General features: G+C 43.7%; 1 protein-coding gene across 1 annotated transcript; it reads left to right on the top strand.

Annotated features, from left to right (window-relative positions):
- Positions 1–1,068: 1,068 nt before the first annotated feature.
- On the top strand, positions 1,069–15,250 carry LOC115590019 (uncharacterized). The gene is made up of 5 exons (XM_030431260.1): positions 1,069–1,421; positions 1,553–1,663; positions 1,893–2,219; positions 11,866–12,201; positions 14,631–15,250. The coding sequence occupies exons 1-5, from the start codon at positions 1,268–1,270 to the stop codon at positions 14,720–14,722; spliced, it is 1,020 nt and encodes a 339-aa protein (XP_030287120.1). The 5' UTR covers positions 1,069–1,267; the 3' UTR covers positions 14,723–15,250.
- Positions 15,251–16,993: the final 1,743 nt, after the last annotated feature.

Genomic DNA, 16,993 nt, shown 5'->3' with positions numbered 1-16,993 from the left:
TTAAATGCAGGTTAAACAATATATGCATCATACAGGAAACAGACTGCAACAACTCCTGAGACAGGATGTGGTATTCGTTTAACCACTTCTCCTTTCACATACAAACACACGGGGTTATAGAAATGTCACACAAGAGTTTGACTAATATTTTTCCATCACATCCCTCGTGTCAAACCTTCTCAAACACCTGTCTATGTTGCTGTAGCTCACAGACACGTCTCTCTAATAGAGACACCTGAGACAACTGCAGAACAGTCAGCACAGCCATCGTGACACTTGTTTATTGAGTTTCACTGCGGTGAAAGGCAAAAATAAAGAACTAAGACAAGAGATGAAGACAGAAACAGCGAACCACAGCTGTGGGCGTCACAGGAAGCAGCATCTAACATGTGATTTACTGGAAACAGCTCAAAGTGAAAGTTCAGTTCAGTTCAGTCCTGGTGTCAGTGGACGGTCAGCAGCAGCAAAGTGACGACTGGCTGTGAACTGATGTCCTCTATGTGTTTCTGAAGTGAAGCTCAGTAAAGAGGACTTTGTGCTTGTTGTAGTTGTGACAGGAAGATGAAGATGTTTGTGGTGTTTGTGATCCTCGTGCACGGTAAGATAACCTTCCTCCCTCTGATCTGACCGTCACCTCGGTCCAACGTCATGTCTTTAATGTGGATCTGTGTCATCTTCACTTCATCAGTGTGTTTCAGCTGCAGGACCATGTTTTCTTCACAGAAACACATGAAGAACAGATTAAAGGCAGCAGATGTTCACTGTGTCTTTAAACCCTGATGAATGTAGAAGACTGTACAGTCACACTGTCCTCACTTCTGTTCTTCAGGATTAGATCCCTGCAGCTCGCTCACATTCTGATGGCTTCTGTTCACAAACGTAATAATGATGCTTTGTTGACAGTAGCGTCACACGTGGATGTAAATGTTGGCCTTCATTCACACAGAGTCTGAGTTGAGCTTTAGCAGCACAGTTTACAGGCTGCACACACTGCAGAGGACCACATTCACTCATGACATGAAATAAGGCTGCTGTCATTGACCCTCTCTGCCTGTGTGACCTCACAGTTTCCCAGGATGCCTCAGCTGTGGAGTTGTATGAGGGGGACCCGTTTGTCCTGCTGACCTGTGACTTTCCGGCTGATGAACTGGTTGAGCCCTCAGTGGTGTGGAGCCGCTACGATCTCAATCCTTCAACCGTCCACCAGCGTCAGCAGGAAGGTGACAAATTTAAAGACCAAAACCTGCTTTACAGCGGCCGAACATCTATGAAGACTGACGCTCTGGAAACTGGAGACCTCAGCCTCCATCTGACAAAACTCCAGCTCTCTGACAGCGGCTCCTACACCTGCACCGTCAGAGGGTTCAGTATGGGGATAGAGAGAGAACTGAGAGTGACGGAGGTACAGCTGCAGGTCAAAGGTGAGCAACTAATCATAAAACCTCCTGTAGCTACAGATCAGAGGTCAGAGGTCAGCAACTAACCCTAAAACCTCCTGTAGATACAGATCAGAGGTCAGAGGTCATGTTCTTTATGTTTCTGGTTCCCACAGAACGAATCCCATCATGGGCCAAAGCTCTCCTGGTTCTCCTGGTTCTCCTGGCTATTGGACTTCTTGTTTCTGGAGCTCTTTTAGTACATTTTAGGCAGTATTTCATGTCAGGTATGTCACTACTACTACACTACCCATCATGCACCTGAGCAGCATCTTTACTCTGGTAGCTCCCTGACTGTTGAGACAGACAGTCAACAGTGAGGTCTGGGATTATAAGAGAAGGATGGGACAGTAAAGTCTGGGATTATAAGAGAAGGATGGGACAGTGAGGTCATGTTACCATCACAGTTCCTGCTGCTGTCTGTTCAGCTGATGTTGTGGTTTGTTGTACTCTCAGTCTACAAGGTGGAGGTGGATTCAGAGGTGGAGTTTGTCCAGCTGCCCTGCAAAACCATAGTTCATCTGCCTAAAGATGCTAAAGTGGAGTGGAGGACCAGAGACGCCAGGAAGGTCCATGTGTATCAGAACGGTTCTGACCAGCCTGAAGAACAGGACAGTAGTTACAGAGGTCGAACAGAGATGAAGAGAAAACTGCTGGAACCTAGAGACCTCAGTCTGACCCTGAAACACACCACAGACAGAGACAGTAACATCTACACCTGCACCGTCTACAACAGGGAGGGACGCAACCTGATGGAGAAACAAGTGGAGCTGAAGGTCAAAGGTCAGTGCAGTAGATACAGGTCAGTACTGTAGTTGCAGGTCAGTACTATAGATACAGGTCAGAGGTCAGTTCTCTCTCTCTGTCTGTCTCGAGCCAGTGTGTCTTTTGTTTGTTAGATTTATTACTGCAGTAGTATTCTGTGCTGTAGTTTTAGTGGATCAGTATCAATCGTCCTCAGCTGGAGACGCTCACATGCAGACATGGAATTAAACTTTGTCTGACTGTTAATTGCTCTGTGGTGGATTGCAGTTTAGTAATCCGAGAAAAAGTCGGTTATGATGGTATAAATTCCAAATCTAGGATGAACAATGGAGTCGTTTTTTTTCTGGATAGTATTGATAAAGTAAGCACAGTTGTTGAATGAGGTGTAGTGATCCAGGACACCTTTGTTCAGGTGGTACCGCTGGTTCATCCAGCCAGAGACATCATTCTGTCCAGAGTTCCTCCGTTCATTAGTAATGAAATGTTGCAGAGAGAACTGGAGAGACACGGACAGTTAATGTCTCCAGTCAAACTGATTCCTCTGGGCTGTAAACCTCCACACCTGAGACATGTTGTCTCCTTCAGAAGGCAGGTCTTCATGGTTCTGAACAACACTGAGGAGTTCAACTGGATGTTGAAGTTCAGAGTGGAGGATTTTGATTATACTGTTTATGTGTCTTCTGAGAGGATTAAATGTTTTGGATGAATGAGTCAAATAGTTACTTCTTCTTTTGCCTGCTTTGTTCACTCGTTTTTGTTTTACACCTTTTTTTCTCTGCCATGGGAGACATAAGAATAGGCAGCTTGAATGTAAATGGAGCAAGGGCTGATGGGAAAAGGGCGTCTCTCTTCAAGCTGTGTCCTCTCAACAAGCTGGATGTTATTTTGGTACAGAGACACACAGTACTGCTGATAACCAGACTGACTGGAGGACAGAGTGGACTGCTGAAACCTTCTTCAGTCACAAACCAGTAACAGTTGTGGGGCTGGACTTGTTGTTTCCACAAACTTTCTTCCTCAGTCTGTAGAAAGTGAAGAAATTATTAAAGGCCGTCTGTTAAAAGTGAGAGCAGTGTGTGAAGACGTAAAGATGGTGTTTATTAATATTGATGCTCCAGCTGTGGGAGTGGAGAGAGTGGTGTTTCTACATGTTTTAAATGAAGTGATTGAGGAATGTAATAATGAGGAATATGTATTTATGGGTGGAGGTTGTAACAGTACTGAGGACAGCAGGTCAGACAGGAACCATGCAGAGCCTCACGCTGCCTCTCACACTCGTCTGCTTCACCTCATGGAGGCTCAGGAGTTGTGTGATGTGTGGAGAGACAAAACACCTGGACACAACTGAACATAACTCACTGTCTGTGGCCAGGCTGGATTGTTTTATTGTTTTAAACAGCATTTTAATGTGTTTAAAAGTTGTGTTATCAGCCCTGTTGGCTTTGTCAGCAGTATACACAGAATGTCACAAAGACCTTGATAAGTTCAGTAAAATCTCTGTGGTCTGAAGTGGAAGAAGTCTGAGACCTAGCTGAGACAACCAGAGACCAGAACCAGACTGAGACACTGAAGTTAAAAAGTCTCTTTTAGCTTCCTGCTGGGTGTCTCAGCTCAGGGGGTTCTGGTTCGGTCAAGCTTCCAGACTGTAGCCCAGAGGCAGTGCCGGCCCTGAGTAATTTGGTGCCCTAGGTAAAATCTTAGGCGGCACCCCCTTGTATTGCAGTCCATTTCACAATCAATTTTCATTCACTCACACAGAAACTGCATGTATATATTCAAGATTCTATTTCTTTTAAGACAGGGCAATTTTATTTGTATAGCACAATTCAGACACAAGGCAACTCAAAGTGCTTTACGGGCACACACAAATTACATTAAAAGACATAAACATTTCATTTAAAAGACATTAAAAATTGCATTAGAAATAATAATAATAATTATAATAATAATAATAATAATAATAATAATAATAATAAATGGCATTTTAAGACCAGTAAAAACATCAAGAGACAGACATCAAAACAAGTTGGCTAAAATAGAGAAGCTTTAAAAGAAACAAGACTGTAGAGTCAGAATAATAATGCAGTTCAAAGACTTAAATTGCTTCAGTTAAAAGCAGTGGCAAAAAGAAATGTTTTAAGTCTTGATTTAAAAGAGGTGAGTGTTGGAGCAGACCTGCAATTTTCAGGGAGTTTGTTCCAAATATGTGGCTCATAGTAATTGAAAGCTGCTTCTCCATGTTTACTTCTGACTCTGGGGACTGAAAGCAGACCGGTACCTGACGATCTCAGAGGTCTGGATGGTTCATAACGCGGCAGCAGATCAGAAATGTATTTTGGCCCGAAACCATTCAATGCTTTATAAACCAACAACAGGACTTTGAAATCTATTCTTTGATAGACAGGAAGCCAGTGTAAAGATCTAAGAACTGGAGTGATGTGATCTACTTTTTTGGTTCTTGTTAGGACTCGAGCAGCCGCGTTCTGAATCAGCTGCAGCTGTCTGATGGAGTTTTTAGGGAGTCCTGTAAGGACACCATTACAGTAGTCGAGTCTGCTGAAGATAAATGCGTGAACAAGTTTCTCCAAATCCTGCCGAGACATAAGCCCTCTTATCCTGGATATATTCTTAAGGTGATAGTAGGCTGACTTTGTAACTGTCTTAATATGGCTGCTGAAATTCATGTCTGAGTCCACAGTCACACCAAGGTTTCTGACTTGGTCTGTAGTTTTCAACATTACAGACTGAAGCTGAGCAGAGACTTTAAGTCGTTCTTCCTTGGATCCCAAAACAATTATTTCAGTCTTATCTTTGTTTAACTGAAGAAAATTCTGACACATCCAATCATTGATTTGTTCGATGCATCTACTCAGGGTATGTATGGGATTATAGTCCCCTGGTGATATGGTTATGTAAATTTGTGTGTCATCTGCATAACTATGGTAGCAAATTTCATTGTTTTCCATTATTTGAGCTAGAGGGAGCATGTAAATGTTGAATAGTGGAGACCCCAGAATGGAGCCCTGGGGTACTCCGCTTGTCATTTTCATCCGTTCAGATGTGTAGTCACCAATAGACACAAAGTAGTCTCTCTCATTTAGATAAGATTTAAACCACTTTAGTGTTGTACCAGAGAGTCCAACTCAGTTTTCCAATCGGTCCAGTAGTATATTATGGTCGACTGTGTCAAACGCAGAACTGAGATCCAGTAATACTAAGACTGAGATTTTTCCGCTGTCTGTGTTTGAATGAATGTCGTTGAAGACCTTAACGAGGGCCGTCTCAGTGCTGTGATGTGGTCGAAATCCTGATTGGAAAACATCAGAACGGCCATTTATTATTACGTAATTGTTCAGCTGTTGAAAGACAGCTTTTTCAATAATTTTACTTAAAATTGGGAGGTTTGAAATGGGCCTATAGTTATTCATTACTGATGTGTCTAGAGTTCTCTTCTTCAGGAGTGGTTTAATGACTTCTGTTTTAATGGCTTGGGGGAAGAAATCTGAGAGAAGAGACGTGTTGATAATCTGCAGCAGATCTGGAATCATGCAGTCTGAAACTTTTTTGAAGAACCCTGCTGGTAAAATATCCAGGCTACAGGAGGAAGACTTTAAATGCTGTATAATGTCTTGAAGGTTTTTGTCATTAATTGGATCAAATTGTGTCAGGGTATTAGAGTTGGGTTTAGGTGTACAAAACGACAGCACACCTCCAGTACCTGGTAGAGTGGCACTGACCGCTTGTCTAATGTTCTGAATTTTGGCAGTGAAGAATGATGCAAATTCATTACAGGCCCTGGTAGACAGATGAGATTTGTTTTTCGCCACCTGCGCTCAGCTTTTCGACATTCCCTTTTTTCCATCTTGACAAGTGTGGCGTTTCTCCATGGAGATTTGTTCTTACCAGAGACCACCTTCACTTTAGTGGGTGCAATGGCATTCATGACATTTGTAATTTTGGAATTGAAATGAAGTTCTAGGTCATTGACAAACATCCTAGAGAGCGGTGGTGTGGAAGAGATATGTTCAGACCCTTTGAGATAACTAAGTCCAGGATGTGGCCCCTGTTGTGTGTGGGTTGTGTCACATGTTGAGTGAGTCCAAAGTTATCAAGGACACAGCACAGTTCTTTAGTCCATCTGTTCTCAGGCTAGTCGACATGGATGTTAAAGTCACCAACAATTAACACACAATCAAAGTCAGTGCAGATAAGAGACAGTAACTCAACAAGGTCATCAAAGAAATGTGTGCAGTATTTAGGTGGCCTGTAGATGTTTAGAAATATAGCTCGAGAAGATGAGTTTACCTGAAGAGCAACATATTCAAAAGAAGTAAAACTTCCATAAAACATCTGCTTGCATTTGAGTAACTCATTAAACAGAATACTAACACCTCCTCATTTTTTATGCATTCTAGTTTCACTTATGAAAGAGAAATTTGGAGGACTTGATTCAATGTGAACAGCTGCACTGTTATCCTGGTCTACCCAAGTTTCAGTTAAAAACATAAAAGTAAGATTGTGTTTGATGATAAAGTCATGTATTAAAAAAGATTTTCCTGCCAGAGATCTGATGTTTAATAGAGCTACAGTTATAGTATCAAAACCAACTGTGCAATGTTTTGCGACAGTTAGTGGCTGAAGAGGAATGGGAGCTAAATTGAATGGATTGGCACATTTAGTCCCGCATTTCCTGTTTCTCAACAAATTCACATTTTTTCTATTACCTGTAAGCACAGAAATTGAGGAGGCAGCCTGAACTGGAACTGGAACAATAGTGATATCAACTTCGTAGCCCGGACCCGGCACATATCAGTAAGCATTTATTGTACTGTCAGCATGGACAGGATGTGCTTCGCTGTTTTCAGACTGTAGAGGCCAAAGATTATTCAGAGGGGGCGGAGGGGCACGATGACGTTTTGGCGATGGTGGTTTCAAGCGTGGCAGATTTGGGCGGGGTGTGAGTCTGAGTCCAACATTGACCAGCTTTTTCATCTCATCTGTGAAATCGAGGAGGGGGGAAGAGGTGTGATATTTTTGAAGAGTCAAAGAGTCAAGAGTCAAAAATGTCACACCAAATAAAAACTGAGGAAACAAACAAGTGATAAAAATACAGTATAAAGAAGGCATTGTGCAAACATATTATCTCTCAGCCTCAGAGTGCCATCTCTCGCTTATATATTGTCAGCCACTTTGCAAAACGACCTCCTACTCCTTCCATGTTGCCATGTGGGTATTGTGCTCCCGGCTATCCTCATGAACCTTCAGCAAGTGACTTGCATTGTTCCAGTCCTTTAGTCCTTCCTAATTAAGTCTGTATTCTTTTGGAGAAGACATTTAGCAGCAGAAGCAGTGCAAGCTATCATTTCGGTTTGAGTACATCAGCCAGCTTCGTTTGATTTGTTCAGCATTTACTAAGACTCTGTTACAAAAGTCATGGTGACACTCTCCCATCTTTGTTTTTGGGAAATGTGTAACTGCTTTTTGTATTAAATGGTCCTCTCTGAACTAACTCTCATCTCACTGTGTCAGTCAGAAGAGATGTCCAGTCAGCAGGTCTGTTGGTGCCTCTAGTCCTGATGCTGTGTCACTCTGCTGTACTGAGGTAGAGGACAGAAGCACTTGATGCTGTGTCACTCTGCTGTACTGAGGTAGAGGACAGGAGCACCTGATGCTGTGTCTCTCTGCTGTGCTGAGGTAGAGGACAGGAGCACCTGATGCTGTGTCACTCTGCTGTACTGAGGTAGAGGACAGGAGCACCTGATGCTGTGTCTCTCTGCTGTGCTGAGGTAGAGGACAGGAGCACCTGATGCTGTGTCACTTTGCTGTGCTGAGGTAGAGGACAGGAGCACCTGATGCTGTGTCTCTCTGCTGTGCTGAGGTAGAGGACAGGAGCACCTGATGCTGTGTCACTCTGCTGTACTGAGGTAGAGGACAGGAGCACCTGATGCTTTGTCTCTCTGCTGTGCTGAGGTAGAGGACAGGAGCACCTGATGCTGTGTCACTTTGCTGTGCTGAGGTAGAGGACAGGAGCACCTGATGCTGTGTCACTCTGCTGTGCTGAGGTAGAGGACAGGAGCACCTGATGCTGTGTCACTTTGCTGTGCTGAGGTAGAGGACAGGAGCACCTGATGCTGTGTCACTCTGCTGTGCTGAGGTAGAGGACAGGAGCACCTGATGCTGTGCTGAGGTAGAGGACAGGAGCACCTGATGCTGTGTCTCTCTGCTGTGCTGAGGTAGAGGACAGGAGCATCTGATGCTGTGTCACTGGGTTGGTGGTGATATATGTTCAAAGTACATCTGAAGAGAGAAGAGAAGGGGGCGGAATAGAATAAGTTTATACTTCTTCCCACTCCTTTTCGGATATGTAAACAGAATTTATAGTTTTCCGTTTTTTACTTTGTTATACTTTGTTATTTTCAATTTCTTATTTTTATTTTTAATTTCTCTCTTTATTTTTTTTATGACTGTCCATTAGTGTATGATAATTTTTTTTTTTTACATATTTGAAATAAACAAACTAAACTAAACTAAACTAGAGCTATGTGCTATACATAATAATGAAAATGTGATGAGATCCATTCAACTTTATTGTCATTGAAAAGCAATATAGTGTAACAAGAGTGCAAGTGCAGTGTATATATTTCGCTATATATGAATGATGTGGGAAAGCTAAGGTGTGGATTATTAACAGTAATACGCTTTAACTGCATTTCAACACTGATGTAAACTCTAACAAGCATAAACTGTGACACAATAAGCCAAAGGTTCACAAGTACACTATTACAAAGGGGATGGAAAACTAATAGCAGTTTAAGTGACATACAAGCAGTAAAGACACCTGTAAAATAACACCTGAACAGGCCTAACGTTAACTTAACTTACTATAATATTTCGAAATAATAGTAGTAATGGCACTAATAAAAGATATATATTTTTAAAAATGTTATGATTATAATTTTTTTTCTCACCCCGTTTTTGGTTCCCCCCTGGATGACGGCGCCCCTAGCATTTGCCTATACTGCCTATGCCCAGGGCTGGCTCTGCCCAGATGGATGTTCCATTACACTTGTTCTTTGGTGTGGAGCGTAAGAATGGACAGAAGAGGTTCATTCACAGTTTAAGGTCTGACACTGGGCAGCTGCTGACTGATCACACTGCAATCCACAAACATGCTGTCAACTTTTCCAGTGAGCTGTTTGAATGTGAGCACAGAGAGCAGCAGGCAGCGTCTCTCAGCTTCTACACTGGTCTTCCTCAGGCTGAGCAGCAGAGTCATGTAGAGCTGGAAGCAGCTCTCTCCTCTGATGAGCTCTATGCTGCTCTGCAGAGCATCAGAGTGGGAAAGCTCCAGGAATAGACGTCTACCTGTTGACTGTTAAAGTTTGTTGGTCACAAAGTGAAGCTGTCAGTGTTGGTGGAGTGGAGAAGAAGCTCAGTGTGTCTGGAGGGTTGATCTGGAAGACGGGGGCTGAAATACTGAGGAGTGTTTTTAGGTGATCCTTCATTTGTTCTTCATAACTGGGAGAATGTTAAAGGTCGTCTAGCGAGGTGGAAGTGGATTATAACAAAAATGTCCTACAGAGGTCGAGTTCTCATCACCAAGATTTTAGTATCGTACATTTGATGTCATCACCTGTCATGTGTTGTGTTTGTCTCTGTCATTAGCCCTTTTTAGATAGAAAAGGCGGCACATTTGCTCCAAGTTAAGGGCAGCAATGTGCCGGCCTGTCTTTCTAAAACCGAGGCGTAATATTCCTCCTTTTCCAAAAGCCGCCTCTGAGGTAGGTGTAAACATGTGACGTGAGGTGAAGCTCTAAGTTGGGCTGTGAACAGTTGACAACGAATTTGACTTCAAAATAAGAGCTTTACATTGCACCCCATTGGAGTTTAGAACTGGGTTCCTAGCGGGGGGCTTTTAATTTGAAAGTAGCGACTGTCCTTAGCCTGCCGACACAACATCAAGCTAACACAACCAAACAGCTACAGAGACTGAGGAGGCGCTAGCATCTCCTGGATCTCAGCGGCTGTCCAGTTGCTCATCTTAATGTCCGCGGATAAAGTGATGGACTGACTGCTGTGATCAGCTGTTTCCTGGTTTGCAGGTCATTGACACCTCCGCCCACCTCACGTAGAGGCCGCCACATTTCCGCCTCGTTTTTAGATAGCAGTCGAAGCGGAAATAAGTGTACACTCCGAGGCGGAATATCAGCGAACCAGAGCAGACCCCCGATTTGCCGGCCTCTGTCTAAAACTGCGGAATGAGCCGCCAAAAGGACGGACAAATTGGCGCCTCGCTGCTCTGTCTAAAAACGGCTATTAACTCTGATGTGAGTCCTGTCTGTCCTGTAATGTGGCTCCGTCTTTTCTTCCTTCCACCCTCTTAAATCATGGAGTCCTAGCATGCAGTTGACGCATGCTTCAACAAACGGTCCTGGACCACTTTCTTCGTTTTTTACTGTTTACTGAGGCGTTCTTCAATCATACAACAGCGCATAATAAGCACAGTAAAACATAATAAAATACAAAGGTGGTTTCAAGCATGGTCAAAAACTATTGTGCTCTTAAGGCTCCACAGCTTCAACCAAAATCTAAACACAGGCAAGCCTGTTAACTGTACAGCCAATCAGAGGCCAGGGCTGACTGCAGGAATACACAGTGATTCTGTCACAAATGGCACTAACATGTCCATTTTGTCTCATCCTGAGACTGTTTCTCATTGTTTCATGGAGTGTTGTCGACTGCTGCCTCTGTTTGTGATGTGGAACATGTTTTCAGACTATTTGGGGAGTTTGTTTGAAGCAGAAGTTCATTCTGGGCTACAGGTCCTCTCAGAGAATTAAAGACAAATGGCAGCTTCTTAATTTCATTGTGTGGGGGACAAAGATGTTGGTGTATCTGAGCAGAAGAAACAGAACAGAGACAGCTGTGGATGATGATGCTGTTTTACTGTTTGTAAAAATGTTGAAACTGGTTTAAAACTAGATTTGAATGATTACAGAATGATGAAAGATGTGTAAAGTGTTCCAGTGTGTGGTGTTATAAACATGTGTTCTGTTGTGTTGTTGATGACCAGCTGTTCTTTGGATGTGACTGACATGATTTAGATTCTGTCAATCTTCATTTGTTGACCGTGTTGTTTTTTGATTGACTGACATCAATCAGCTGATTGATTTCCAATCAGAGTTGACAGTATTGATCTGAATGTGATGTTTTTATTTGATGCAGAAGAAAGTTGAAGGAACGAGCTGAAAGAAACAACAAATCTTTTCATCACTTAGAACAAAGAAATACAGCTTTAATAGTTTGTATCAGTTATTGATTGATGATCAGTTTTCAGCTGATTCAACAAATCTTCACTTCCTGTTGAAGAAGTTGATCAAAGAAAATGTTAAATTTGACGTCCAGAAATGTGAAAGTGACAAAGAGAAGCAACAAACAGCAGTTGAACACTGAGATGAGACATTACTGTGAAGACCACAGGGACAAAACATCACAACACCATCAGGACTCTGATCATGTCCAACACCTTGAAAACCTGGTTTTACTTCCTGTGTTTCTGTCCCCTGTTACCCGCTGCTATCATCATCATATCATCAGTCAATAAAGTTATTCAAAACTGCTGCTGCTGTCTGATCAGCTGATGTTGTGCTTTGTTTCCTCTCAGACTGTCAGGTGGAGGTGGAGGAGGGGGAGGAGTCTGTCCAGCTGCCCTTCAGAACAACACCTGACCTGCCTGAGGATGCTACAGTGAAGTGGTACTGCTATAAACCCTCATACAGGAGAGTCCACCTGTATGAGAACAGATCTGACCAGCCTGACAAACAGCACCAGGATTACAAAGACCGAACAGAGATGAAGAAAGACCTGCTGAAGACTGGAGACCTCAGTCTGACCCTGAAATACCCCAAAGAGACAGACAGAGGAAAATACGAGTGTGAAGTCATCAACAACAAGGACGGAGACATCCTGAGACAGAAAACAGTGGAGCTTGGAGTCAATGGTGAGTACATGTCTGTTGTTGGCTGCTTGTCTCTGGTTGGTTGCTTGTCTCTGGTTGGTTACTTGTCTGTGGTTGGCTGCTTGTCTGTGGTTGGTCGGTTCCTTGTCTCTGGTTCGTTGGTTGCTTGTCTCTGGTTGGCTGCTTGTCTCTGGTTGCTCGTCTCTGGTTGGTTGCTTGTCTCTGGTTAGTTAGTTGTCTGTGGTTGGCTTCTTGTCTCTGGTTGGTTGGCTGCTTGTCTCTGGTTGGTTGCTTGTCTCTGGTTGGTTATTTGTCTGTGGTTGGCTTCTTGTCTCTGGTTGGTTGGCTGCTTGTCTCTGGTTGGTTGCTTGTCTCTGGTTGGCTTCTTGTCTCTGGTTGGTTGGCTGCTTGTCTCTGGTTGGTTGCTTGTCTCTTATTGGCTGCTTGTTTCTGTGTGGCTGCTTTTCTCTGGTTGGCTGCTTGTCTCTGGGTGGTTGGTTCCTTTTCTCTGGTTTGATGGCTGCTTGTCTCTGGTTGGTTGGCTGCTTGTCTCTGGTTGGCTGCTTGTCTCTGATTGGTTGGCTGCTTGTCTCTGGTTGGTATCTTGTCTCTGGTTGGTTGGTTGGCTGCTTGTCTCTGGTTGGCTGCTGCTTGTCTCTGATTGGCTGATTGTCTCTGGTTGGTTGGCTGCTTGTCTCTGGTTGGTTGCTTGTCTCTGATTAGCTGCTTGTCTCTGGTTGGTTGCTTGTCTCTGGTTGGCTGCTTGTGTCTGGTTGGCTGCTTGCCTCTAGTTGGCTGCTTGTCTCTTGGTGGTTGGTTCCTTGTCTCTGGTTGGTTGGCTGCTTGTCTCTGGATGCTTGTCTCTGGTTGGCTGCTTGTCTCTGGGTGGTTGGTTCCTTGTCTCTGGTTTGTTGGCTGCTTGTCTCTGGTTGGCTGCTTGTTTCTGGTTGGTTGCTTTTCTCTGGTTGGCTGTTTGTCTCTAGTTGGTTGCTTGTCTCTAGTTGGCTGTTTGTCTCTGGTTGGTTGCTTGTCTCTGGTTGGTTGCTTGTCTCTGGTTGGTTACTTGTCTGTGGTTGGTTGCTTGTCTCTGGTTGGTTGCTTGCCTCTGGTTGGTTGCTTGTCTCTGGTTGGCTGTTTGTCTCTGGTTGGTTGCTTGTCTCTGGTTGGCTGTTTGTCTCTGGTTGGTTGCTTGTCTCTGGTTGGCTGCTTGTCTCTGGTTGGTTGCTTGTCTCTGGTTGGTTACTTGTCTGTGGTTGGTTGCTTGTCTCTGGTTGGCTGCTTGCCTCTGGTTGGTTGCTTGTCTCTGGTTGGTTACTTGTCTGTGGTTGGCTGCTTGTCTGTGGTTGGCTGCTTGTCTCTGGTTGGTTGGCTGCTTGTCTCTGGGTGGTTGGTTCCTTGTCTCTGGTTCGTTGGTTGCTTGTCTCTGGTTGGCTGCTTGCCTCTGGTTGCTTGTCACTGGTTGGCTGCTTGTCTCTGGTTGGTTGCTTTTCTCTGGTTGGTTGCTTGTCTCTGGTCGGCTGCTTGTCTCTGGTTGCTTGTCACTGGTTGGCTGCTTGTCTCTGGTTGGTTGCTTGTCTCTGGTTCGCTGCTTGTCTCTGGTTGGTTTCTTGTCTCTGGTTGGTTGCTTGTCTCTGGTTGGCTGCTTATCTCTGGTTGGTTGGATGCTTGTCTCTGGTTGCTTGTCACTGGTTGGCTGCTTGTCTCTGGTTGATTGCTTGTCTGTGGTTCGCTGCTTGTCTCTGGTTGGTTGCTCGTCTCTGGTTGGTTGCTTGTCTCTGGTTGGCTGCTTATCCCTGGTTGGTTGGATGCTTGTCTCTGATTGGTTGGCTGCTTGTCTCTGGTTGGTATCTTGTCTCTGGTTGGTTGGTTGGCTGCTTCTCACTGGTTGGTTCGCTGCTTGTCTCTGATTGGCTGCTTGTCTCTGGTTGGTTCGCTGCCTGTCTCTTGTTGGTTGCTTGTCTCTGATTAGCTGCTTGTCTCTGGTTGGTTGCTTGTTTCTGGTTGGCTGCTTGTGTCTGGTTGGCTTATTGTCTCTAGTTGGCTGCTTGTCTCTGGGTGGTTGGTTCCTTGTCTCTGGTTGGTTGGCTGCTTGTCTCTGGTTGCTTGTCTCTGGTTTTCTGCTTGTCTCTGGGTGGTTGGTTCCTTGTCTCTGGTTTGTTGGCTGCTTGTCTCTGGTTGGCTGATTGTCTCTGGTTGGTTGTTTGTCTCTGGTTGGTTGCTTGTCTCTGGTTGGTTGCTTGTCTCTGGTTGGCTGCTTGTCTCTGGTTGGCTGCTTGTCTCTGGTTGGTTGCTTGTCTCTGGTTGGCTGCTTGTCTCTGGTTGGCTGCTTGTCTCTGGTTGGCTGTTTGTCTCTGGTTGGCTGCTTGTCTCTGGTTGGCTGCTTGTCTCTAGTTGGTTGCTTGTCTCTGGTTGACTACTTGTCTCTGGTTGGCTGCTTGTCTCTGTCTAACTGTCCTCTGTCTCCTCTGCAGTGAGAACTCAGATCAAAGATGAAACAGAGGACATCAGGAACAGAAGCAGCTCCACTGATCCAAGTCCTCTGATGGCTGATCAAACTGTTTGATCGGTCTGTTGGTCAATCTTTGATGATTGATCTGATGTGACTTTGGATCAGAGACTAAATGGAGGTGAAGGAGCTGATGGAGGACGGATGAAGACAGGAGGACACTTCGTCAGCTTCTTCTACAGTCTGACTCTCACACACAGTCTACACACTCGCTATTGAGGACTATTGATCAGTGATGTCAGAGTGATGTCACATGGTGGTTTGGACTGAAACATGTGGTTTAGATCCTTTGAACTCTGACAGTAAACTGTAAATACAACCTCAGATGTAGAGACAGCAGGTCTCTGCAGTAACAACATGTATCATTACCTTTACAGAGTGTTTACAGACAGAAACACGTCACATCTAAGACTTTTAACACCTTTTAATGCCACTTTATATGAAATTTAAGACCAAACCTTTGATGGAAATACACACCAAAAGTTAAATATAAACATGTATTGCATATACTAATTATTGCTGTAAGCATTTAAATTGAAAAGATGATTTAATCAATAAATAAATGGACATTCTTTCATATTTTAAGTGTTTTTAGAGTCCAACGTCTTTAATGTGGATCTGTGTCATCTTCACTTCATCAGCGTGTTTCAGCTGCAAGACCATGTTTTCTTCACAGAAACACATGAAGAACAGGTTATAAGATATCAGATGAAGATTCCTGTCAGACAATCAGAGTTCATCACTGATGTTCTGGTAAACAACCACCAGAGGGCGACATAAGCACAGCAGGATTATTACCTCTGACAACGTTTCCACTGCTGGACCTCAGAACACTTCTGAGCTATTTGTACTTTACTGGAGGATTTCTGCAAATATGTACTTTTTACTCCACTACATTTATTGAAAACACTGTTTTAGTTACTTTACAGATCACATGCTGCCTCGGAGCTGAATCAGCACTTTTTAAATTCATGTATTTGATGAACAATCAGATTAAAAACAACTCTTATATTCATACAAATAATCTGAAAGTGCTGAATATACTTTAGTATATTTAGCTGAGATTAGATTCTGTCTGTCTGGGTGACATTTTAACACCATGTTATAGAGAATAACACACAAAATGTCGCCCAGCAGGCTGCAGCACTTTATTAATAAAGATAATAAACCATAAAAAGAAAGAAAATAAAAGACATTTCTGATTAAACAGTCACATCTGGATCGATGTGATGATGTTAAACAGCTGATCACATGTTCCTCTTTATGATAGATTATATTTTATAATAATAACATCTTTAAACCTCCTGATGAAACACATCTGTTACAGATATATAAACATGTGTCTCAGGTGTTAAAGGTGACACACCTGTCTTAGTAAATCAATCAATAACAAGTCTGAACTCTCTTGTTGCTAGGAGCGGCAGCCTCCCGCAGCGCGCTCTCTGATTGGCCCGCAGTCCGTCACCTCGGGCCAATCAGACGCCAGTGCGTCCGCCATGAGAATCCATGATGTTCTTTTTGTTTCTTTCATCAATTTATCAATACTACGATTCATCATCAGGCTGATCAGATCACCGCGCGGGCTCACATCTACCGGGGTGGCATCTAAAAGAAAGCCTTGCCTCCCCAGTTGGCAGCAACGAATCCAAAGAAAAGTTATGGCCAATTTGACATCTCCGAGCGCGAATCTCCAATGTCCGACTGCCGTGAATGCAGCACAAGATGACGTCAGAGCAAGAGACGCTTCGTTTGGAAAACTGAGTGGCGCGAAGCGAAGAGCGGGAGTCGCGAGGAAAGGAGACACGGGAGGAAAGAGGTAAAAACTGATGAACTATCTATCAAGAAATGAAATAATATCAAAGCACAGTGCTAGTAAAGCTGCGATGCTGATTTAAGATAAAAAATCAGGTTGAAGAACGTTATTTCACTAACTATACATGTAATGTTAGCTAGGTCTGACGTCACTTCTGTGTAAAGTAAGTTAACGTCAGGCTACAAAAGCTAATATTGATTCAACGTCTGTCAAGGAAAACACGGTAAAGTTACTTTGAATCTTCCAGAAATGAAGAGGAAAGGTAGCATATGAAGTGAGCAAGGTAGAAGGAGGAGATGAGGTTGAAGGAGAGAGAGAAAGGCGACCAGGGAGAGGAGGAGGAGGGAGAACACCACAGCGATGAAGATACGAGGAGGGAGAGCAACAAGGCAAGGCAAGGCAAGGCAAGTTTATTTGTATAGCACAATTCAGACACAAGGCAACTCAAAGTGCTTTACAGGCACACACAAATTACATTAAAAGACAAACATTTCATTTAAAAGACATTAAAAATT

The sequence above is a fragment of the Sparus aurata genome, chromosome 10, assembly GCF_900880675.1.
Source record: "Sparus aurata chromosome 10, fSpaAur1.1, whole genome shotgun sequence".
Classification (NCBI taxonomy): domain Eukaryota; kingdom Metazoa; phylum Chordata; class Actinopteri; order Spariformes; family Sparidae; genus Sparus; species Sparus aurata.
Note: the sequence above shows the minus strand (reverse complement) of the source record. Positions and strands in the feature narration are given on the sequence as shown.